Raw genomic sequence first — 26,206 nt, 5'->3', positions numbered from 1 at the left:
TGGGAAACTGAGTGTTAAACGATTACAGGAATGCATATAACACAATAAACCGCTAGAAAGGGAAGTGCACAGAGTTACTTATTACTAACGATCATTTTGAAATTAATTTCTTTATCCAAGACATAGATCCTTTAACTGCAAGCATATAATCCTGTTACTGGATTCCTTACTGAGGCAACAGGTAAGGTCAACCAAAGCTCACTGAGGCTAACATCTGCAGATGCAAGATAAAATGGGAATTCTGTAAAGTAAACTATTTAGCAATAGTTTACCAGTAATATTTCTGGTATCCACCACTCAAAGAAGGGGAGGAAAATCTAGAGGTTAATTTTGAAATCTAAAGCTGTAGCAGCAAAGTAATCTATTATGAATGAATAACTGTTTCTATCAGGAATCAGAGATCTGTGAACTCTATGTATCTTTTGAAATAAACATGGTTCATTGGGGGAAAAAAAAAGAAAAAAAAGAAGTTAGTTAAATCTTCAAGCAGCTAAGCCCGTATTCTTCAAATCTCTACAGTGCCACCCAACAACAGAAGTTCTCTCCTGTATTATAGAACAAAGAATAAAAAGATAATTTCATATGATATGATCCTGTCTAAACATAGCATTGCTCTTTGTTGCAATGGAATTCTCTGCTTACTTTAAAAATAATAGAATTATGTTGTGTATTAGAAGAAGGAATACATTTTCATTGTGTACTGACCAGAAACACTATTGTTTAGGAACATACTCTTTGTAAAAAGTCCATTCGGGCCAAACCACTTTGGCAATAAGAGACTAGACAGTAATAGGGTGATTAAATTTTCAATAAGGTATTTTGACACAGTTGTCATTACAATAATGAAAAACATGTTATAGGATCCTATTTCAAAGAAGTGCAAAAGTGGACAAAAAGATCAGACATAACAGATTACACTCATTAAGATAACTGCATTGCAATTATATGATAATCTTTTCCATGACAAATTATTTTTCTGGTGATCATAAGTTAAAATATTAATTTCTAATTCCATCTCATCTATATGTATCCACTGGAATTCTGCAGAACATATTACAACAGAAACACAAACACAGTCTCTGGAAGCACTTTTGCACAGCAAATACCCCAATTAAAAATTACTATTAAAGTACCTTTCTGAAGAAAGAAAATGCACTTGCAAGTATTATCTTTGTCTGAATAGTTACTTAAGACAGATTCATTTATTTTTATTTGTAGTCACAAACTTTGATGCTGTTTTTTATAATAAAAAGGTTTTTTAAATATAAAACCTATAAAAGATGGACATACAAAAAAAGAAAGCTTTTGTTTCCTAAATAAACTGTTAAAGCTGAAGAGTCAGTTGAGCGGGCAAAAATGAAAAATAACCATCGCCATTACATGGAAGACCCTGTTGAAAGGTGAGGGAATTCAGGGCATTTCATTTCTAGGACACTTAACAATTTTTAGGTCCCTTACGAAGCTTCTGACTCTGGTCTAGTCAGTAATAAGCAAAAATTGTAATCACTTGAAAGCTAAACCTCTCAAAATGTAAGTAACCTCTGTGAACTGGTTGCCTCTATTCATTTTCCAAGAAATAAAAAAATCGCATCTTCTGGCACCTTCACCTGGCAGACTTTCAGAAGAGGCTGAGTGTGGCTAGACATGACTAGAAAGATGTGATCATTACGCTGTTGATGTTTTGAATAGTACTCCCAAAATACGTATATATCTGCAAGTATGTTATCTGGCAGGCTAACACACTTAAAGTTATTTTCATTGTTGGCCAAACCATCTATCATTTTGCTACGGTAGGCAGGTTATCAAAGATGTCTTGACATATGCTACTGATGAATATGATATTTACTGTTGAGATACATACAATAAAAACACTTTTAAGCTAAAAAGCCAGGAACAAGCTGGCTTCAGTCTGTATGCGAAATAATTTCCTTAATGTTATCTGTTCACACTGGTGCTCCTGATGCTGCACCTTCTGTTAACTCTTACTTATCTGTTATGGGTGCCATTTCTCATATTTTAATAGTGGCTCAAAAAAGTACTTTACATATCTGTTGGATTGATGCCATAAATCAATTTCTATGTATAAATGATGGAATAACTGTGCAGAAGGTTGCACAGATTGACTCCTGAGCCTTAAACCAGGTGGGAGAGTCCTAAAAGAAAGATAGAGGACTTAATACCAGAGTTCTACCAAGATGTTTTAGAAAAAGAATATGGGAACTTTTTAAGGTACAAGTGGATTTTCTTGGTGCTGATCAAGTTACATAAAAATAAAACAACAGCAAAAACCATTTTGTTATTGCACTGTGACATACTAATTCTGTTGTGTTAGCGAAGTCAGTGAGACACTGAGTCATCCTCACTCACACAACTTTCCAAATGCAGGAAACTAGATCTTCTCAGAGGTTTATGTAACTTACACATATGTTATTCCTTTTCCCAATGTATGTAAAAATGTATTCTTTTTTAAAGTTAAATAAATTTGAATGCTTAAAGGCCAAATGTTCCATTGGTTGTTCAAGTCTCCCCCTGTGAAGCTATACAAGTTAAAAAGCCTCTCAATAATAGGTTTAATTCTGCATGTAGCCCATTTGACTAAAGCTAGTCAAGCCACGCATTAGAAATAATAAAGCTAGAATCAACTTGCTTGTGTTTTCCTCCATGAGAAACTGCAGCACAGATCATATGTAAATTAGATGAGTCAAAGATCAATGGGGCTGCTCAATAAGTATTATTCTATGTCCATATGCATGGCTGAAGTCAGCCACAGCTGCCACCCGCTGCTGCTCCTCTAAGGTAAAGACAAATGGTTCTGCACATGATTTCTAAAAACCTGGTTCTGAAAGAAGCTATTCAAAAGCATTAAAGTATAATCACTAGGTCATTCACCCAGTCGATCAGAAGATTTATTATTCTTTGTCTAGATCTGTGGATTGTTGTCAGTTTTGTTTTTTCCTCATCAATATTCAGCTATATGTCTTTTTCAAAAGAAAGGTGAGAATATGTAAACAGGAGAAATAGGGGCTATTTTCCCGAGAAAGTATTGGAAGCATGTATTGCAGCAAGTGAGACACAGTTCTTATACGGCAACAGAATTGTGGAGGAATGGGCAAAAATGATGTTCTTACAGAATATAATCATCTCATTCATTTGTCAACTAATGCAGAATTTAAGGTTTGTTCACATGTAATGAACAAAGAGAAACTATAAAGTATACACGGGAGAAGACCATGGAGTGTTGCAAGAATGACAGTTATCAGTAGCTGTGCAATAGATCAGAAACATGTCAGTTTTTAAAAGACTGTTTATGTTTTATTCATGCAAAATAACTCAGTGCACAGGCCCTACCATCAGAAAATACATAGCAATGAAAGTATCTGTGACAAACTATATTCAAGTATTAAATGTGTCTAAAAATATTTACCATAAAATACCATTAAGATCAGCAATGCTGAAATACAGAGAATATTTCACAGGGGGAATAAAGGATGTTTCAAAATTGAACTTTTTTAAAAATCCAAGCAGACCAAATTAATACAGTGGATTTTTTTAATATACATTTTTAATTCTTTACATTTAGTGCAGCCACTCCTCAAACAGCACTAGGACACAGGATACAACATCAAAAGTGACCAGTATGTTCCTGGTCAAATAATAGGCTGGGTCTTACTGTCCTGTGCCTGGAGTTAAGGTTGCCTCAGACCACGTACACTTAAATTGGAAATGCCTTGCAGAATTGCCTCTTTTTCTATAGTTTGTATTTTTTTTTTCTTTTTGGCCTGAGTGTGACTTTAGCTACTCTTCAATGATGAGACCTGGCACAAGCTACCATTGCAGCTACCGTATAGCTCAGTCTAGTTCATCCTGGCATTAGGATGACTTGTGAAAAAACAGGACTGTTGTCATTTTATTGAATCAAGGGCAAAATCACTCAAAATTAGGATTGCTCTTGGTTTTATCAGGTTACCTTTTATCTCTTTTCTGAAGTTTCTCAAGAAGAAAACCATGGTATAAGGAGTCAACATTTTCTTTTGGGTGTCCTCATGAACTACTGATAGAGAGAATATTAGAAAAATCAAGATCTTTACAACATGGCAGCATAACTATTCCCTAGGCTACTTAAGGTGGAAGAGGAACATAATCCACACAGACAACTGTAATAGTTCTGCAAAGCCTGCTTTTCCTTGTATACAAAAACCCCAGTGATGTAATGATGAACCTAAAGTAATTACAGGATTTCTTAAATATCTTCTCTCTCATCAGCAACAGGTGAGTGGACACAATCCCCAAAACTGCTGCTCTGTACTCTAGATTAGATGGGGACTATAGTTTTCACATTCTTTTTGTTTGATTTTGTTGGGGGTTTTGTTGTTGTTTGTTTCTTTGTCTGGTTTTTTTTCTGGACTTGGAGACAGCTTGGGGATAAAAATGGGTTCTGTACCTAGCTCAGCATTCAGATAGCATGCCATCCATTTTCAGCCTGGTAGGCTATATGAAAACAAGGTTTATGCAATCACCCTGTCCCTCTGTCTGTGTCCCAAGTTCTGATAACTTTGAAGGTGTTACCCAGTTTCAGCGGAGTTTGAGAGATAATAACATTTATACAAATTTTATAAAAATAGATAACCAGGCAGAGAAGACACTAGGGATTGAACACTTAGGAGTTAACACCTAATAACTTCCTATCCAGTCAGCAAATTTCTGCAAATTCCACTTCTGAACGTGGCAGCCTGCATGTTGCTGCCAAAATGCTCTGCAGGAGAAGATGCTAGGCATATGCGGTCATAACAGAAAATATTATTATAATTCAGGTAAATAGTCAGCCAACCAAGAGGCAAATCCATAGGAAACCAGGCTTCATTACCTTCAATGTTCACAGAACTAGTAGCTTATATTTCTGAAGGATGAAAGAAATGCGGCCAGTCTGAAGTTTCTTCAGATAACCAATGCTAGTGGATTGTTATTCATCGGGCGGGGGGAAACTAGAAGTAAATATAATTCTTAGCTGGTACTTCTAAGTCTCTTGCAGGTGCTCACAGGACCTGGGAGGCTGCACAGTAGCACAATGGGCTGCTACAGGGAGTGCTAACTCCGGCTCTTTCAAGAACCTGACCCACTTATCATATCCCAGCCACAAAACTTGACTTGAAACCAGATTCATCACTTGGATTTCTTTACTGACATACTATAGGAAGTATAAACTGCACCCGTTTAGTGATCTATGAGCTCGTATTACCTGCAGCTGTCCCATAACTCAGTCCAAGGTGATGATGTCAGCTTCTCTCTTTATGCCATCTGAGTGTTTCCATTTCATACCCCTCCTACTAGCACTAGTATTGCATACCACCCCTTTACCATGCATTTCGGAACAGATTAATTTCTGTGTCTACGTATGCAATCCTCATCTAGACATAATCTATTCAGTTTATGAACCACCAATATTGGATGTTGTGCAGTCTGTACTTCTTTACTGCAAAATACCCTTTCCATAATCACAAGAACCCTGTCTTGATTAGCCCAAGCTCAGTGGCCCATTTTAGTAACACTTTTAAGCACCTCATCACATATTTAAGCACTTCTAATGTGCTTCTAATGTGTACATTTTGTTACCACACATTTTTTATGGTTTTCAAGCCTGCACAGTGGGTGTGACACTTGACCTTTATATTATTGTTTATTCTCAGTTTTCATTGCATTACTTTAGCCTGTAGCAAATAAATTATATTTAAGGTGAGCTTGAGGCCACTAATGGGTGAGCCGGATCCTTCCAGTGTTTCAATTTCTCTTTCTAAAATGATATCTTTAACATGTACTTTCTAAGGGAAAATGACACAAAGCAAACAGATATCCAGAGAGATGTTCCCTTCGATCATGACAGCTTTAAAGAGAAAAAACCCAAACCATTCTGTTTGTGTCAAAGCTACACAGGAAAGGCTATGGCAAGTGGTGAGAAGTCTTTAATAGGAAACATTTCTACTGATTACAGTAATAAAGAACTATCTCTGAAGCCCATGTTGATTTCAACTGTTGCTTCTATCATGGCAAGGGAAACACTCTCTCAGGTAATCTTGTAATATCCTTACTTGCATGGGGCCTTATAGATTAGTGTGAGGGCTGGAAGTATTGGATAAAAACTGCTGCGGTCTAAGGTGCAAAATTCTGATTTGATCAAAATCTCCATGCTAATTACAATTTGCTATTTGAATAAATTTGTATTCAGAGAATTTGTCAGACTGAATAACTTTGAGCTGCCAGAACTCAGCATGACCTCCCAAAGCTGTCCCAAAAACCTTTTTGCTAGACCTTTCCTGGCATGTCCCCTGTTCTGTGATGATTCAGGTCAATATGCCTGGCTGCCACTATTATTTAAAACAATGTAAAAGGCAAAGACTTAGTGATCTCACTTTCTGTTTGGACACCTGAAAGCTATGACTATTTTTTACACTGTGCTTTGTGTTTCTTGGATCAATATAAAGTTGAGCCAGAACCAAAAGCCAACAGCGAGTGGAACTAATTGCCAGGCCTGAGCCTACCAAAATCACATCATTTGGCATTTGCTAGTGTTCTAAAGCAAGATACAAACTTCATATAGGTCCTGAGCATGCCAGGGATCTGTTCAAGGTATCTTACACACACCATTTTATAGTTGGGAACCCACAAAGTACCGTGGTCAATCTTGCTGCACAGAGTGCTTTGTACCAGCACCTCGGGAACCTTGAACAGCGATGGCCCAAAGACTCAGAAAAAGGTCTACCAGAGGGACAAGGGATGTGCCAGCTTTTGCCAATACTGTCAGGAGCTTGACCATGCCTGGCTAGAGAAGCAGAGTCAAGCCACCACCAAGCAGCATGCAGGACTCTCCATTACTTGAACCGAGTAACAAAGGCTAGAGGCTACTGCTAGCCCAGGCCTCTTAAAACTCCCAGAAAACACTAGGAAGGTCCAAGGACAAAGGGGATAAATGGCCTGGCATTGGACCAGGTAAATCTACGTGCAGACCCTTCTTCTCGGAGCACATGTTTGGGTGGGGGCAGGTTATTTTCTGTGATCATTTCCTGGACGAACGACTGCTGACAGAAAAACTTAGGGAGGAAACCCGCTCTGCCCTCCGTCCCTTAGCTGCGGAGAGGAGCTGCGCCATCTCCCGATTTCCCCTTCTCTTACCCTTGCTTCTACCCCTACCCCTGGGGCCCGAGGTGCGGTAGCACCCCTCACCCCCCACCCCTCAGCCGGGGCACCGCCTCACGCTCGGGACGGCGGTTTCTGTGCGATTCCCGAGCCTTCCGCCGACCAGGAGGGCAGGAGCGGCCCGGGCCGCGGCAACCACCGCCGGCGCGGTGCCCAGCGGCGAGGGGAACAGCGGGGACGCCCCGCGCCCCGGCCCCCGCGGGGAACCGGGCCCAGCCCCGCCCGCGGCCGACAGGGACGGGACGGGACGGGACCCCGGCGGCACCGCCCCCCGCCGCCCCGCGCCTGCGCACGCCCCCGATCCGGGGTTTAGCACCGGGGCAGCTGCGTCGTACCTGGAGCGTCCGGTTCTGCTGCCTCGCCGTGCCCGGTGCAGCTCGCCCTCCCCCGGCCCGCAGGTGGGGAGGGCCGCTCCAGCGGTAGAAGGGGAGCCGGGGGTCGGCGGCATGCCTGGGGCGGGAGCCGGGCCGAGCTTGGCCTGTGGCTGCGAGGCCCTGGCGGAGCTGGGCGCCGGGCGGGGGGCCGCGGCGGTGGTTCGTGGGCTTCGGCGAGGCCCGGACAGGCCCGCGGCGGGGCCTTGCTTACCTCCGGGCGGCCGCCCGCGCCCCTCCGCGCCGAGACACACACACACACACATGTGACTCGCCCCCGCCGGCCGGGCGGGTGCAGTGGCCCACCCGGGGCAGCCCGGCAGCGGCCGAGCTTGCCGGACCTTGGTCCGCGGCCGCCGGCTGGAAACTTCGCCATGTTTGCGAGAGCAGCTGCCGCTCTGTCTTGACGGGCGAGAAAATCCGTAAATCTGAGGGAGGTTCTTGACTCCTGTATTTTTTGCAGTGCCAGTCTTACCGAGCAGGCTGTGTCTGAGAGGTGGGTCTCTAAAGGGGTCGTGAAAGGCAGCACTGGAGATGCCTGCCCGTGCTGAGCGAGTTTGTGACTGCCAAGTCATCACCTTATCTTGCAGCTTCCTCCGTTTCGGAGGAGCTTGCAACGTTGGTGATTAAGCCACAGCTGGTAGAGCAGAAGGTGGTCGTGCTTAAAAAGTTGTGCTGTTTTGAAAAAGAAGTAGGTTTATAAATCTCAAGTTTATATGTTTGCATATAAGGGGTAAGAGTGCCAGCCTAACTCTTTGAACAAGTATAACAATCTAGTTTAACTATAAAGTTTCATTGGGTTTATAAACAAAAAATTTTTTCCCTGAGTCCTGCATGTAACTCAGGATGTGGTGGTTCTGTACGCCTGGGACATTGTTTGGGTTTTGTCTACGTACTCTCATGCTGCAGTGCCATAGCAAGCTGAAGGGCGCAGTCTTAAACAGAAGCTGCTTATCACAACGTTTTTTAATTTACCAAACTCCTCCTAACAGACTGTGAATTCAAGGAAACCCCAGGAAAGTCCAAGGAGACTAGAGTGTATACATCAGTATGAGGGAGAGACTTGGTCAAAGCACAGCTGTTAAGGAAGGATGGTTTGTGACTTTGATGGTGGTGTAGAGGCTGTCACCTATGAAGATTATATATTCCTAGGACTGCTACTGTTCAGCATATAAGTGTTGGATAAAAGAACAAAGTGTTCTTGAGTTTTGGTCAACTGTAATAAGGTTCGGTGCTTGGTTGCAGGGGGAGAAGCATGTTGGAGGAACACATTTCACTTGAAGGTGGTTTTCTGTTCTCTCATTTGTGAACCAAGACATGTCTCTAAGTCTCTGGCAGTAGAACAATAATTAAATTCTAATTAGTGAAGCTCAGGTACAGCTGGCATTAGAGGACACATCTGCATTAGTATCAATTCAAATAAAGGGTGTGCTCTTGAAATGAGTTCCCAGTCATCCTTGCTTTCTGCACTTTGGTTCATGTCATTGTGATCTGGGAGTGCATGAACTCTTCCTTTTGGAAGAAGCTAAAGCTAGGTGCGCTCCAGTTGTGAGTGAGTGTTGTCAGGCTAGACAAGAGCTAGTATGAAATAAACGCACAAAAACATATGTATAATATAGTGTGGATGTTGGATCCTCAATAACTGTTTATTTCTATGGAGTTGTTACTTGTTCTGTATTTAGTTGTTAATGTAGACGTAGCCTGAGCCTACCATCAGTAGAGCAGGTAAGTTGAATACAGTTGTAGTACAACAGCACCAGGGATTGATCCCTAAGCTTTCAGGCCTCTGTGACAGCTATTGCCTAAGCTGCAAGACTTAAATTTCGTAGCTTAAAGGCTGTAGGTTAGCTACAAGGAGAACAGTAAGCAAAAACCCCACGTGGAGTAATCTTCAACATTGTCAACAGCTTTTTCAGAAAATTTTTTTCAATAGCTCAATAGTTTGAATTTTCAGTTCAACAATTTCCATTCCTGAATGGCTCCCAAACTTAGAATGTTTAAAAAGTGCTGTAGCAGCATAAGGATAAATAGTTTTCCTTCTTGTAAGGGTTTAATGACTTAAATGAATAAAATAATGCTGCATATTTGCTGGAACAGTAACTGGGACTTGTTGGCATTTGTTGAATTACTTTTCCCCTCCTACATTCACCTAGGCTTTGTGGCAATATGATGAATTAATGTTGTGCTTGTGTTACCATCACCGTATTTGAGATCTTTCTGTTCTGTCTTGAGGGGTTGGTTTAAAATATTCTGACTTGTTTTGCTCCCTTAATCTTCCTCTTAAGGCTTTCTTCCTCAGTGAATGAGCATGATCATTACTAGCAGCTACTTTAAAAATGCCGCTTACAATGGGAAAAAAAAAATATGAAGTTTTGCATACTCTTTTTAAATCATCCTGTTCCCTAAGACACTGGTGAATTGAGTGGCTGATGTCTCTGTGTGTTAAGTAACTAAAACGGGTGTGAGGATAAGCTGCACAACTGATTGCCACTACTGTACAGATTTATTTTTTTAACTTTGGGTTTGTTTTCCACCTGTTGCAAATTAGGAAGGTTTCCACTTGTATCACTCCGTTACAGCCTTTAGTTTCAGGTGTTCTGTGTTTCAAGGTAGTTTCAGTGTCATGACTGAAAAGCTACACTAATGAGAAAATTTTAAATTTTGCATAGGTAGCAAAAATGCTTTTGTGATTAATACTTTTTTTTAAACAAGTCTTTATAAATGCTATGTATTGCCAGCAGCTATGTTAAAGTAACTCCCGTTTTTTTCCTTGACTTTCCTGTGAATCAGTCCTCTTTTGGATTAAAGGGAATCATCAGTTTAAACACCTGGAGAACTATATTTCTAGCTTGGAAACTAGTAGCTGATCCCGTGTTCTCAAATCAAGTCCAACCTAAAAAGCTTATTAGAATTGAGTCTGTAGTGTGTGTAGAATCCACTGAAAATTGCAAACTTGCTTTCTAGAGCCCAGTCTTGATTTTTTTTTTTTTTTTTTTTTTTTTTACACAAAGATTAATGTGCTGTGTGAAAATCTGTACAATAGCAATCCTTTGAAAAGCGCTGCTGGACTGTTGTAACCTTTTGCCAGCAATTGTACTGTTCTAACTTAAAAGCCTCTTGTCGATCTCCCTTCAACCTGTGTGTATTGGAGGATCTGAACAAAAGTCCCGGTTAGTTCATGTTCTTACAGCTTGGGATCGACTCCAGCACGACAGGGCCTTAGCGCTTTGCAGGTCTTAAGGGATCTGAACAGAGGGCAACAGGAGTCTTGTTAGAGTAATGACCATAGACTAACAGTTACCTGATGTGGAGGAATAAATGCAAGCTGTGTTTGAATTGTTGTCCCTGAAAACTTTCTTCTGATTGTTATTTTAGACATGGGAAAATCACTTTCTCACCTGCCTATGCACACATGCAAGGAAGATGGCTATGATGGAGGCACAGTGTCTGATAATATGAGAAATGGGTTAGTTCACTCAGAATCGCACAACGAAGATGGCAGATGTGGAGATGTGTCGCAGTTTCCCTATGTGGAATTTACAGGAAGAGACAGCGTCACCTGCCCAACTTGCCAGGGAACAGGAAGAATTCCACGAGGTAAGTTTTCTTTATTTCTTTTTTTAACCCATAAATTTACCTCATAACCATGTGCAGTTGTAACTATAATAATCTGTAACAAATAGCTCTCCTAGTCAAGATGAAGTGTTTGACTTTTTCACACTAAACACTTTGTTATGATTACACTGAATGAACAAAACAAATTGAGTCAGCTGTGGCTGTTACCTGTTGGGTCTTCTCTTGTCTGTACAATGCCAGTGTTCCTTGCTTCTCAGCTTTAAATTCGCATGTAACCATAGCTCTTGCAAGTTGAATTTGCAAACCTTTGTTTTCCTGACATTTTATTGCATTTTTTTAACTACTTATTTTAAACTATTTGAATCAATATATGTCTGCAAAAATAGCTGCAAATACAGAGAGTGAAAAGTAGACCTGTGCTATGACACCTTTTCCCTGATCATTTATAATGAATTTTTCTTGCCTTCACTGCTGCCAGTGCCCCTCGATTTCCTTTACCTTCCCTTTGTCCCATCTGTCCCTGCTAGACAGAGGACCCCAGCTGGGAGTTGAAAATATATAGGATCTCTGGGTGCTGTGAGAAGGAGTAGGCTGCACAGCATTAGTCTTCCTGCCTAACTGTTTTGTTTGCTTACTGCCCTCATCCTTTGCTTTTCCTTTTAATAAAAAATTCTGTGTTATTACACTTCTATACAATAAGCCACCTCAATAGCTATTTAGGAATAGACCTTTGAAAGAAAGATGCAGGGTGTCTGAAACTGGGCAAAAGGAGAGAGTGGCAAATGCAGTGTGCCAAGGCACAGCCTTCTGCTTCAGCTGTAAAATTTTCCCTTTGATGAGCAGGGGAGGAACTGATGAGAAGGTTTCATGTTTGGGACTGCTTTGCTTTTGCCAGAACTCTTATCCAAGATAGATTATTGGGTGTAAAATCTCTCAGAACTGATTTTGACCAGCAACTTGGGAAAATTGACTGATGTCTGTGCCATATTGTCCTTGTACATGGGCTTCAGTCAGATTAGGTTCTGGTATAGTTCACAAATACTTCTGTCTCACCTGTGAATAAGTGGCAGGGGGCAGAGGATATTTAAACGGTTGCAAATATCGTAAGAGATTTGTGGTTTAGCTGTTAAACTTTATACTATGATGTGTTCTTTGAGTACCTGTGAATTCAGTAAACTTGAAGTGTGGAAAAGCTAGGCAACTAAAAATTAACTGAAAGACGAGAAGGAAGTTTGTTCTGTTAGCTTGCTAACTTGAAATACTTGATAATATCAATAGCAAGTCTTACTCACAATGGTGCTAGCTAAAATTTAATAATAGCGCAATTCTTATGTTCAAAAGCTTATTTCTTTGACTATAGGATTCTTGAATGTGATTGTCGTGGTTTAACCCCAGCCAGCAACTAAGCACCATGCAGCCGCTCACTCACTCCCCCCCACCCAGTGGGATGGGGGAGAAAATCGGGAAAAAGAAGCAAAACCCACGGGTTGAGATAAGAACAGTTTAATAGAACAGAAAAGAAGAAACAAATAATGATAATGATAACACTAATAAAATGACAACAGCAATAATAAAAGGATTGGAATGTACAAATGATGCGCAGTGCAATTGCTCACCACCCACCGACCAGCACCCAGCTAGTCCCCGAGCGGCGATTCCCTGCCCCCACTTCCCAGTTCCTATACTAGATGGGACGTCCCATGGTATGGAATACCCTGTTGGCCAGTTTGGGTCAGGTGCCCTGGCTGTGTCCTGTGCCAACTTCTTGTGCCCCTCCAGCTTTCTCACTGGCTGGGCATGAGAAGCTGAAAAATCCTTGACATTAGTCTAAACACTACTAGCAGCAACTGAAGACATCAGTGTTATCAACATTCTTCACATACTGAACTCAAAACATAGCACTGTACCAGCTACTAGGAAGACAGTTAACTCTATCCCAGCTGAAACTAGGACAGTGATACTTAAACAGATGTGGTTAATTTGTTAACCATTTTGCAATAACTATTAAAAATGCATGTTGTCTGTACATTCTAATGAAATAATGTGATTAAAGCTAGAACTTTAAATGAGTTGTTAGAACAAATAGGGCTGTCTAATTATTCCTCATTACTTTAGAAAAAAAAATCATGTTTGGGATTTTCTGATGGGAGTAGGGGAAAAATTAAGTGTTCACAGAATGACTGAATGACTAGTAGGGAAGATACATAATGTGGTGTGATGGCTAAAGCGTGTAATAAACACGTGGAATTGTGTTGTACTTGGACAGCTTTAGCTTTTCAGTATGGTAAAGTATGAAAGTAGGACTGGGCTGTTTTGTTCAAAAGTTGAAGATGCTTCATTGAAGCTGAGATGAAGAACTGTTTTAAATTGGTAGAGGTTTTTTAGAAGGTTGATGTTACATACTGCTGCCTGCTTAGTCAGCATGCTTTGCTCAGCTTAGTGATTCAGCGTGGAATCACTTCTAAGTGGCTGATTAGCTAAGTGATAGTGCTGGTCAAATTCTGCATTTGGCTTAAAAAATACAAATCTGACTTGGTCTTGAGGCCTCTCTGTGCTCATATGGATGAATCTCAATTCCATTTTCTTGTACAGCAAATAGCAACAGCTATACAGGCAGATGTAGTCTGTGTATTTTCAACAACTCATCTGTGCTTGTGTTCTTTATTTCTACTGTTAAGATATCCCCCTTTTAAAAATGCTCTCTAGTGAAGTAACTTGTTGCTTGGAGGAATTCCAGTAGATACTTTTTTGACTTCCAGGGTGCTGCAGCTCAGTCCCATGAGAAATGGTTGTATATACCAGTGATTTCCAGAATGCACTGTATATATAATTTATGTTGCCAGTCACCCCAATTTTTTTTTTTTTTTTTTTTTTTTAAACAAACCTGACTTTTGCTTTTCAGAAGAGCGCATGTAGAATGCTTTCTGGATCAATTCTTCCTGTCTGAACTTCCAAATGTTTTGTCGTATGACTTTATATGGTCTGGCATAGAGAACTGGAAGCTGTTAATGTACCTCCATTTCTCTCCAGGAAACGGTGCCAGAGGCATGCTGTCTCCTGTTTATGTATGCAGCACAGAATTTGTTGCTGTTTCGGTCTTTGTGGGCTTGGTGTTTTTTTCCTCTCCATGTTGTATAAGCTGTGCTCTATTTCAGAAAGTGACGTAAGCTACAGTAGTATTCCACTTGGGTTGTTATCTGGAATTTAAATGTTTAACTTTAGTGTTTATTCTTTGTTGCCATTAAGTTATAAGGGGTACTCTTTGTTTGAAATAACTGCAGAAGTATGTATTCTTTGTTTGTTTAAATTCTGAAAGGGTGTTTTTGTTTCCAGGGCAGGAAAATCAGCTGGTAGCCTTAATTCCATACAGTGATCAGAGACTGAGGCCAAGAAGAACGTAAGTTAATAGTTAGTTGTGATACATGAATCTACAGTTAATTCTTCTCTTCTAGTTAAAATTCAGCAATTTAAAGGAGATAGTGTTAAGAAGAATCAAGCAAAAATCACTGGAATGTTTTCTTGCATTCAGTATTGAAAGAATCCTGCTTGTGAGTGATATCAGCCTCAACCTTTAACTCTTGGAGAGTTATTTATTAACAGGTGTACATACTCCCATCACAGTATCTCATACAAAACTAAGTAATGCTGTATGATCTCTTCGTGTAGATATTTATCTGAATGTCTACAGTAATTATGCAAGTATTTCTCAATCTCTGTAGCATCTTAATTGATCTAAGCAGATATATCCTCAGTGTTAAAGTCTGGAGTAAAGTGATAACTTCTTTGGGTTACTACTACAAAATAAGTCACCTAGAAATTCATTTGTAAAGCTCTGAACAGCTAGCAAAATCAACATATTATCATTCTGTTACAGCATATTTAATTTTTTTTTTTTCTAGGATCTACTTAAAGGTTTAATTACAGCGCTCAGGGCTTCTTGTTCTGACACTTTGTTTTTTCTTTTTCCTTAGTGTTTGGATGTTTCCGTAGTAAAGAGAAATGAGTGCCAAGAAAAAAAAATACAGTAACTTCATGTAATACTATCCTGGATCATACATCTGATGTAATAGTAGTACAAATTTGAAACATATTCCTTTAGTGTTCTAATTTTGAGAAAATGGAGCTGCAGTTGAGCCTTTAATTTGTGTATTTTTTAATTAACATACAACCCTTCCCCCCTTTTATATTAAGTTAATTGTGAATTTCCTGTTCCTTAGTAGGAGTCTAACACTTTCCCTGAAAGTCTCTTATGACGAAGAATCCCGTGTAAGGCACATAAGAGTTTTATTCTGCTTTCTGGGTGTGTTGTGCAAGAATCCCACAGAATGACAAAAGTTCTGCTATAAATAAATTTTAAGAAGAAGTGCTTATGTTTCAAACCACATATGTAGTTACCTCTTCCATTTTCGTCTTTGTTACAAATGTTGGGATAACCACATGTATATACATCAGAAATCAAGTTTCAAAACAAGAGTAACATCTCTGTTTCAGACATAGATGTGAAGTGCAGCATAGCTGTTTTTTTCCCTTTGGAAGCTAATGGAAGCTAGAAATAGACTGAACTAGTTGTATTGACTGGTCATGCTCCTTATCACGTAAAAGAAAAAAACATTCCACTACTGTTTACTGTGCTTTTGACTCTGAAATGTGCTCTTTTTTTCTCCAGAAAGCTCTACGTGACTGCTTCTGTAATTGTATGTTTACTACTTTCTGGGCTGGCTGTATTCTTCTTGTTTCCTCGCTCAATTGACGTTGAATACATTGGTGTGAAGTCAGTATATGTCACTTATGAACAGGGTAGACGTATAATATATCTAAATATTACGGTAAGTCTAGCTATCTGTTTGGATGTTTGTAATGGATAAATGCAACAAGAGATACTACTGTGAGAGTTTAATATACATAGAAATTGTGGTCTGGCTGGGAAGCTTAGTTACTGCCTTAAGAAATACCAGCAGATACAATGACCAGTTTGAAAAATGTGACTGGACATGCTGTGGCTGGTTCCTGTAGCTATAGCTAATAGAGGTGTAGTTGCAAGCTACTATTGAGTCTTCTGTTTTCATGGGACCAGTGACTTTGGAGTTCTCTGCATTATTTTTGGAATGTGAGTGAAATGCAGTGTGTGTATGCATGGATGTTATTAAACGATGCCCTGGTATCATGCATCTGTCAAAATTGGGTTTGAGGAAAAATGATTTCTTATCCACCTTAAAACTCAAAGGGGTTCTTTCCACATGCTTCTTGATTTCTTGGTAATGCAGTCAATAGAGGATTGCCTAAAGACTTGTGGTGGTGTTCCTCCTTTTAAATAAAGCAAAGCAGCTATGGAGAAAAGGGTCCTGTGATAGCTAAATTTCCAGGGAGGAATAATGGAGGATAGAAAGAAATGCAGTATTTGCAGTGGAGGGGGGGCACCAGGGAAGTTGTGCAGAAGTTTGTGCTACTCAATATATTGGCACAAAAAACTGAGCAAGGGGTTAAGTGATGGTCCCTTATGCCCCACCCCGCCCCCAATCCTAGAAGGCAGGAAAATATACTTGCATAATTTCAGGTATTACTGTCTCAGGCACAAAGTTCAAAATGTGTGCTCATCAGGATACACAGAATGGATAGCTGTTAATGTTCTATGTTTGGGGTTGGTTTTTTTTCAGAACACACTAAATATAACGAACAACAACTATTATTCTGTTGAAGTGGCAAATATCACAGCCCAAGTTCAATTTTCAAAAACAGTTATTGGCAAAGCACGGCTAAACAACATCACCAACATTGGTCCTCTGGATATGAAACAGGTAAATAGGATAGGCTTTCAAAGTTGAATACCTGTTAATGTTCATATATAAATCTACTCATTTGTGTTTGCACTGCTTTTTTTTTTTTTTTTTTCCAGATTGACTATATGGTGCCCACAGTCATACAAGATGAAATGAGCTACATGTTGTAAGTGTATTAACCTCTAAATGTCACATGGATCTTATTAAAAATTACAATGGTGCTAAAAAAAATTTTTTTCAAAGTCAGCAGAAATGTATTTGGAGAGATGTTGTGGCATTTTCTTTGTGTGAGTTTAATAGTACTGAAAAATACTGAAACCACGGTTGTTTCAAGAGTTTCATATACTGGCTTGCTGTACCTGGTTCTCAGCACTTTGAATGGTATCTCTATCCCAATGTTTTAGGCTTTGGCAATAGCTAAGACCTGCTGCTTTGGGGGGTGAAGGTGTGGGTGTGTTCCCCTAACACATTCTTTAGTAACTTTCCCACAAATTTCTCTGACGGTAGAGGGAATTTGTGTTTAATTCTATACAAATTAGAGGCTAATTTGTATTACTTTTCTTCAGACCATGTGTATACAAAGGTAAGCAGTGTTTACAGCCTGTCCTGTAAGCGGTTTTATTCATAGCTTCTGAAAGTTCATTTGACCAACAGACTATTAGCTCAATATATCATGGTAACAAAACCAAGTATTAGTTCTTACACTGAAATGCAGACTGAACAGAAAGGGTTAACTATTGAGACTTCAGGTCTCTGTGCAGGTTCAGTGATGCTAGCACCTTTGGGGTGGAAGAGAAACTTACGGCTTTGAAGTATTGGAATAAATTGAAATAGATATGAAAGAGCAAAGGTGGGCACTAACTTTAAATAAGCAGAAAGTGTTGTACTTCTGTCACCTCTTAAAAGCATGTAAGTTAGCTTTATGTAAATGCTGAATCCTGTGGATCTGCTTACCCTTTGGATGCATGAGGAATAAATAAATGTGGCCTTCACAGAACTCATGCTAATGCCTACCTGGTTGTGCTTTTTGTGCAATAACGCGTTGATACTTCTTTCATGGTCAGTATTGTGGCCTTAATTTCAGTAATGCTGTTGAATGTTCCCAACAATTGCTGCAACTTTCACTTGCAAGCTGGTGACTAACCTTAGAAAACCTGGATGACTTTGGATGTGGACAGGCAAAAGCTGCTCTGCCTGTGGATTGAACTGAATGGATTTCAGGCTTTTCTGCTTGATAGCTGCAGCCTTGGCAACAGTGTGGAACAACGATGTGCTCACTGGTCCAGCTCGGAGGTAGATTGTGCAGTCTTGGAGTAGAGGCAGAGACACGGTCATGCGTCAGTGCCAGTAGTCTGTAATGTGCACTTGCCCTCCTTCAGGACAGCGAGTGTTTGTGAATGTTACTAGAAGAGCAGACTGATAGGTGATTTGTACGCATGTGAAAATAATCGTTGCTTCATCACAGTGATGCTAAGCATGGGCTATAACTGATAATAAGAGACCCATAACTATGGAAGTTTGTGTCAGTTAGGGATCTAAGTTCTTGTATAGGCTGATACAAGGTCCTAGTGCTTGTGAGTAGCACTCACTAGCTTTGTTGTGATGTGTTCAGAATGTACTAAACAGAATTTGACCCAGACACAAAACTGTAGTTGTTCATTTTCTCCAGATTTTCTGTATGTTACACAGTTAGTATTAGTTGACCTTCCTGACCTGTTGACAGTTATTGTCGCTGATGGGTTTCTGCTCTTTCACTGTATTGTGAGTCTTGAAAGCCTGGGAAGCCTGAGCTCACTGTATGGAGCAACCCTGGAGACAGCAAGTGAGCTTCCTTAGTTTGAATAACCAGCCAACATAGCTTCAGCTGGTCTTAGTGGAGTTTTGTATTTTTTACTGTGTTTGGGTTTTTTCTCCACACACAGATATCTAACTTGACTCCAGTGAAGGCCCTGGGATATTTGTAATACAGATAGTATTGTGGGTTATAGCATTGGAGTTTGTAGTGGATCACATTTCGGTGTTTCCCCAGCTAGTCAATTTAGGTCTTGTGTTAGTCTTAACTAGCTAGTTGTTTGGATCCTGGAGAGTATGTCCTGTAAAATCAGCTTAGGTTGAATGCAGGAGATCTTAGAGACCTGAAGTGTCTGCATACAGTCATCTGGATTCAGCAGACCTGTATGATGAAATCCACATCATACAGGGCATTTTCACACATTAATTTTGGAGAGCTGGCTCAATGTGGAGTTCACCTTCAATGTAGTTTCCTAGCGACAGTTTTCCGCTGTGTGGTGTGTGTCTGTTTTTTACGGGGATTTTTTTTGGTTGGTTGGCTTGTGTGTTTGGGTTTTTTTTTTAAACAGATTTATTTCCAGATACCGGGGATTTTTAAGTCCAGATTATGTTGGTGGTGTACCTTTCTGCTTGTCAGCCAGTATGTGCTGTTGGATATGAGCTGGCTTTATGTTATGTTACAGGTTGTCTATATTTTGGATTAGAAAATTACAGTAACTATCTGGCATTATGGTTTAGCTAAATCCTGTTTTAAGCCTAGCAGGGAAAAAAATCCAAATATTTGTTATTACTACAGATATCAGTATAAACCAACTTTTAATACTGGACTGTTTTATTTGTATTTTCATACAATTTGGATCACCTGTGCTCATTTACTGTTTAATACTTCATCATGTGTTTGGTGCTGGGGAAAAGAATGACAATGGCATGCAAATATTGCGTGTGGCTGCCATGCAATCTTATTGCACTGATCACATGCCTTTCATTCCAGAGCTGACAAATTTGTGACCAAGAGCAATTGATTTAAGCAGGGGGGAAGTATACATTTACATAGTGCTCTGTATAACTGATATGTAGGTGCATGTCAGAAGATGTAAGTCTGAAAAGGGCATCTGACAAGAGAACAATAACTCCGACTTGAGATCTCTGCAGATTGGTTAAAGGCTACCGTGGATACTACAGAAGTGGATGAGTGAAAAAAAAAAAAAGGGGGGGGGGGGGACACTTTCCTAAGTTCTTGATACTTTTTGAGCAAGAATAGCAAGCCTTCAAGACTTCTTTTTTTTTTTTTCATAGAAATTGCTGCTTTTACTTGAAAAGATGCTGAGATTGGCATAACATTGACCTTTTGTTGTAAATTTTCCTTTCTATATATCAATTTCATGTGAAGTGAAATTGCAGCAAATCATGTCTATATCCCTTCATAGTAAAAGTCTTCATCAGTGATGAAGTGATGTTGACATGCTTTAAGGTAGTGGTTCAGGTTAACTTTGGTTAGCTTCTGAAAGATGGTGTGAACACTGTTTCAGAGGACACTTGTTGGCAAGCATTACATGTAAGCAAGCACTTTTGAATACAGTTCATGTGAGAGCAAGACTATGTATATAAAAGTAGACCTAGGTGAGTATACAGTTGCTGGCAATGTTTTTCAACAAGTGTTTTAGTTGCCATTGCTAGCAACTCTATAGTCTGTATATACCCAGACAGCAGAATTTCCAGTTGAAGCCACGATTCTTGCTTTTTGGATAATTACCTGTAAAAGCTGGATGCAAATGCTAACAGTTGTTTTTCTTTTTTGCAGTGACTTCTGTACTTTAGTATCTATCAAAGTCCATAACATAGTAGTGATGATGCAGTAAGTATGGAAACTTCCTATTTGTTGGAAACAACTTTAAAAGCTATGTAATTATTGTTGAAATATTACTCAGAAATACTTAATCCTGGAGTCTGCATCACAGATAAAATGAAATCAGCTTGCTTTCTAGTGTAGTAACTTCATGGTTCTTGAAACAGAACTGTGTCTTTTTACAGGTTCTGGTTGTGTAAAGGTACTTGAATAGGTGGAACTGTTACTACTGTATCTGCTCTGCAGTTGGGCTGTAGCCATGGAGTTATTAAGGTCTCAAATACTTTGAAATGAGTTTGTGTATCAGCCACTGTTCAAAAATTGCCGAGATCTTTGTGATTTTGAAACAGTTACAGGCTGTAGTATGTAGCCAGAGTCTACTTTTTGTGACTGATTGCATAAATAGCAGCATGGTGGGGTCTTTTTTTTTTTTTTTTTTTTTTAAGAGGGCTTGAAGAGGGGGGGTGTAGACCAACCATGGCTGTAGCTTCTCTAATGATTTGCTTTCTCCTCACAAAGCAAGGTATTAATGAGTAAACCTCAGCTTTACTATCTTCTTTAGAAAAAGAAGTCTGCTCAGGTTAATGGAGAAGATCTATAGTGGTAAACTAGTATTGTTTTTAACTTATTTAAAACTTATTTTGTTCCAAAACTTTTTCCTTAAAAAACCCTAGCAATGTAAAAACACTGAGCTTTAGAATGGCAAACTCAAGCCTCTCACAAAACAAATCTCTTATGTTTTGTCTTTTTTAAGAGTGACAGTGACAACCTCTTACTTTGGCCACTCTGAGCAGATATCCCAGGAGAGATACCAGTATGTGGACTGTGGAGGAAACACCACCTACCAGCTGGGCCAGTCAGAATATTTAAATGTACTTCAGCCTCCGCAATAAAAGCACCTGTTGGTTAGTGTGGAATGACTGCTGTTGATGCTTGCAGAGATCCTTTGAATAGGACTGGTACTGTGTGAAGGGGAGAGTATGTGCATGTAAAGCATAGCGAACATGGTGACCCATTCACTTTAGATGCAAGGAGGGAAAAGGTGCAAAATGTATATAGATGCACTTGTTAAATGTTGTGTTTTCCCCTTCTGTTTGCTTTCTATTACTGTAAGCACTTCTGTCAAGTTGTGTGGTGGGAGGGAGAGGGGGAATATCAGATTCTTGAACTGAAATGGGACCTTTCCTTACAGTGTGGTACATCAACTTAGAGTAACTGTGTGTATGTCTGTGTTTAGGTGAAATGTGTCACTAATGAGCATTTTAGAAAAATTGATACTCATAAATTTTAAGTTTATACTTCAGTTATTGATATTTGACTATTGAAACTGGCAGTATTACTACGTAAGTAACAAGATTACTTTGAGGTATCTGCGTGTGAAACTTCTGTTAGTAACCCAGTGGCCATAGTTCTTTATTTTTGGGATTCTACTTCTTGTTTGCTGTACATGATTAGAGGTGACGTGCAGTCTGTGAAAGCTAGGAAAGCTCTCTTGGATGACACTATACTTGAATGTGCAACTCTAGAATCTGGCATCTTTTCATTCATACTGCCTCCTACTACCTCTGGGATGTTGTAAGGAGAATGTATGCTGTTAGATTTAAAGTTGGGTTTAAAAACAAAACAAAAACCAACTCCCAGAATCATTACTGACAAAGGAAAAATTCAAGACTCTAGAAAACGAATGGGTAAAGACTTTGACAGTGTTTTTTCTACTTTTTTTTTAGTAAACTTTTGAGTACAGCTATTAAAATCAAGATTGTGCAGTTGGAACTAAATGGGAAACTATTTGAGCCATGGGTTTGGGCAGCTTGATGTAAATTTTCATAATTTTTATTGTTTTAATATACTGTGTATCTAAGCTACTTCTAAGTGTTAATATGTTGAGGTGTGTATATTTAGTGCACAGGCTCAGTAAGCAATGCAGTAGTTGCCTGAATCTCCAGAGCACTCACAGTTCACATCAAAGTTATGTAAGGGAGAATAAAGCAGTTCTTTCTGTAAGAGTAAATGCTGATGTAATCATGACTGACTTATAACAAAGCTATTAAATATTTTCAGTAGGATAGTTTGCACAGTGAGAATTTCTGGGGTTATCAAATGTGGTGATTGTAAATTTTGGTTCCAGAGTTGCTTGACTTCTGAAGGCTGACTGTTCTAAGGGTTAGGTACGAGACTTTTTTTTAATTAACTAGATCAGGATTGTTTTATTTCTGAATTAGATAAGATGCAGCTGTAAGAAGGTACTATTGAGACTGTTGCATTGTAATGAACAACATATTTTTTTAAAATAGATGTTGCGGTTTTTATGCTGCCCATCTCCTGGAAATAAGCTATATAAAATGAATTGGCAATAAACACTATGGAAAAAGGCTGCTGAGTAACTTCTTTCAACTAACAATCTCTTTTGCTCCAGTACTTCAGTGGAGGTGCATGTCTATATTACACTTTTCTTTGTCAGCCTTTCTTAGGTGGACCTAACTGGGTGGGTGGTGAAAAGAATATTGATGATGTAAGGCTGATTTAAAAGAAATTAAGTAACCATACAAAAAAACCCTTCTCTCTTTGAATTGCTATAAGCACTTATTCTGAATGTCTATGAAAAATTTTGGAACCTAAACTGTCAGTTTCATATAACTGTTGATAAGATGAAGATGTCAGCCTTTGGCTTTGGAGAACTTCTAGAACTGGAATAGTCAATTCTGATGACTTACTGTAGTTACGTTCTGAAAATTATTCTTGAATCTGGGCACTTAAAAGTAAACACTCTTTATTACAGCTTACAATCATGGCGGAAGCTAGTTCACAATTGACTCTAGTCTTCCTAGAGTATAGATGAGGTTTAGTCCTGTGGCTGATAAAATGCATGCAGAAACTTGTGTGATAGTCTGAAAAGGTACAAGTGATGACTAAAGACCAGGATAGTGGGGAGCTGGGTAGAAGCAGAGGGGTAAACTCTTCTATGTTACCTGTTGTAGAAAGATTTGCTTGTATTGGAGATTAGGGAGAGAATTCTGGTTTAAATCGTGCCAGATCTGAAGTCAGCCAGCAAGTGATACAGATTTTTTCTGCTAGGCCTAAGTATTTACAACTAGAGTGTTGGTTTTGTTTGTTTGGGGTTGTTTTTTTGTTTGTTTTTTTTTAAGTAGAAAAAGAAGAAAATGGCTCTAGGCAGATATTTTTATCAATTTAAAACAAATTTTTCTTCAAAGGATAAAAGCTAATCTAAAGTAACTGAATGGCACAATGATAAAATTATTTGGTGACAGTAACAAATGCCACTTAAACAGGCATGGCGGGGGGAGGTTACACTGTTACACAGTGTTGAGACTCAAACTGACCTTTGAAAGTCTGGCAGACATGCTGAGCAAAATACGTACCTAAATCCGTTGGTCTTACGTTGCATGAAATGATTGGTATTGGCTAATTTAAAATAAAGAATTATAAGTGGAATTATTCTTTCCATGTCTGTGGCAGAAGGGGGAAGATACAGCTCTTAATGTCTGTCATCTGGGATTTCTAATGGATGTGAACTTTAACACCATCAATGTGTAGTAGACTTATGGAATGACTAAGAGTTCTCATCTTAAAGGGTGGGGTGAAGATCCGATTGATGAATCCTCAAATTAAGTCAGTTACAGGAGAATCAAAGGCTTAAGATTCTGCATGTGCTTGTATGTCCTTGCAAAACTGTCAGCATTTTACTAACCAAACAAGGCAAGTATTTGAATTTAACTACTACTTTTAATATAAGATCTGATCAGATAAGCAGGCAAGCATCTGTTTGAATACTTAACTTAGACTTGATTTCTGTGGCTGAGCTTGGAAACATGCGAAGGGAGCAAGGGAAGTCAGTATTAACTTGTATAACTTTGTAAACAAGGTATGAGAATAGATCCAAGTGACAGACCTGTAATTATTTCACATTTTTTATCTTGATTTTTAAAATAAAAAAGGCAGTCTTTTTGGTTCACTGTAAATCAATAAGTACAAATTCTCTCCCAGAAGGCCAGCTTGAAGAATTGTAATTTTTTTCTGGTCTGTTTTCCTGTATGTAAGATGGTTTCTGAAGGACTTTTTCTGAAGTGATTCATATTTCACTTGTAACTTCCCCACAATCTTGGAATACTATCAAATACATATATACTGGCATTGTAGTGTTGTGCTTCAAGGGATTTATTTCTATATAATTCTTGTCATTTGAGTTCTTTGTAGCAATTCCCGAACCAAAACCTGTTGCACTTTAAAGTGGAAGCTCTGTTAGTTATCTCTTAAAACAGTGGTCCAGATGTTGTACTGTAATGGCACAATTGAAAAGCAAAATTTAATGTATTCTGTATAGAATAACTGTAAAATTTCAAAATTACAACTTAAGGTAAATTAATGTGGAACACTTAAATGCATAAAGATGATGGCGCTTTGGCCATTCTGACCTGGACAACAAAATTATTTTACATTTTAAATATGATGCTTTAAAAATAAATGAATGAATAAAACCACCAAACTAACTCAAAGATCTAACCATCAAATATCCATTTGGAGAGATTTAAACGGAAGTGCTCTTACTAAAAGATGTAGTACCTGATGCTTACTCTTGAATTCCTGGTGTGGGGAAAAGCCTATAGAAGTTCATTTATAATTTGTTCGTCATTCATCTTGATATTTAGGGGATGGTTGCTGCTGTTTATAAAGACAAGCATAACTATCTTTTTCCTGTGTGGTATAGCTTTGAAGTTCTTAATGTGCTTCTGAGGTGTGCATGACCTTGATATTAACATGGTGGTGTTTATATTTTGCAGCCTTATGTTGGCAAACTTAAGTACATGCTTCAGTTGACCTTGCTCCAAATTGTCCTTGAAGTTCTGCAAGTGAATAAATTTTTTCATAGTAGTACACTGCAAACATGACTCTTGGTGTTTTAGCATGTGGTGTATAAAGCTAACCATTTGAGCACTGAATCTTGAAGTGCTTGGATTGAAACATTAGGGTCTTTAAACATCTGATTGAAGTGCTGTGCCGTCATGATGGAAAGGATGGTGCTTGGAGTAGTATGAGAGAGATTTCTAGATTCAGAAATGTTAAAAGAAAAATAGTGTTATTTCTTACTCAGCATTTAAGGCTTCCTTTTTTTTTTTTTTTTTTTTCTCCTGTGGTGGTGATGATGTGGGGATTAGTTGTGGTTTTGCTTCTCTTCCCACCCCCCAAATCTGTAGTGGGACATCTGTCTGTTCCCAGACAGCATCTTCTGAAATGAGTGACTTGTTTCACAGTTGGGCAGCTATGTGAAGCTTAACATCAGCTGGACTGGACTTTGAGAGTTAAGAGATAAGTAAGACTAGCACTAATACCTCTAAGAACTAAATTTTTTACTTGCCTGTCTAACAAAATGCCACAACCCTAGCAATGCTTCCAGGCTTACTGTTACTTCTGGAAGGGAAGGATAAGTAATGCAAGTTCAACCAATGTACTTCAATAATGGACTACTGCAACCAGCAAAACACCTGTTAAGTGTTGGCGCTGATAATGCCAAAAAAATCTAGATTGTTTTTTTGGCTTGGGGGGCAGAGAATAAAACCCAAGCCAAAACCCGACCAAAACATGTTGAAAACAATAATTTGGGTATGGCAAAAACATCCAGTGTTTGCCTACTTGAGAAG

The 26,206-nt window shown here is 39.1% G+C and overlaps 1 protein-coding gene across 2 annotated transcripts; it reads left to right on the top strand.

Moving 5' to 3' along the window:
- Positions 1-7,467: 7,467 nt before the first annotated feature.
- Positions 7,468-25,451, top strand: TMEM106B (transmembrane protein 106B). Of its 2 annotated transcripts, none has more exons than XM_030009225.1 (8): positions 7,468-7,586; positions 10,935-11,156; positions 14,469-14,532; positions 15,802-15,961; positions 16,790-16,930; positions 17,029-17,078; positions 20,505-20,558; positions 21,304-25,451. In XM_030009225.1, exons 2-8 carry the CDS (start codon positions 10,937-10,939, stop codon positions 21,440-21,442), a joined length of 828 nt encoding a protein of 275 aa, XP_029865085.1. In that variant the 5' UTR covers positions 7,468-7,586; positions 10,935-10,936; the 3' UTR covers positions 21,443-25,451. The 2 variants fall into 2 exon arrangements, with proteins under 2 accessions (XP_029865085.1, XP_029865086.1); XM_030009226.1 differs by lacking the exon at positions 7,468-7,586 and adding an exon at positions 7,902-8,055.
- Positions 25,452-26,206: the final 755 nt, after the last annotated feature.

This window comes from Aquila chrysaetos, chromosome 3, assembly GCF_900496995.4.
Source record: "Aquila chrysaetos chrysaetos chromosome 3, bAquChr1.4, whole genome shotgun sequence".
Classification (NCBI taxonomy): Eukaryota; Metazoa; Chordata; class Aves; order Accipitriformes; family Accipitridae; genus Aquila; species Aquila chrysaetos.
This window is presented reverse-complemented; position numbering and strand designations above follow the sequence as displayed.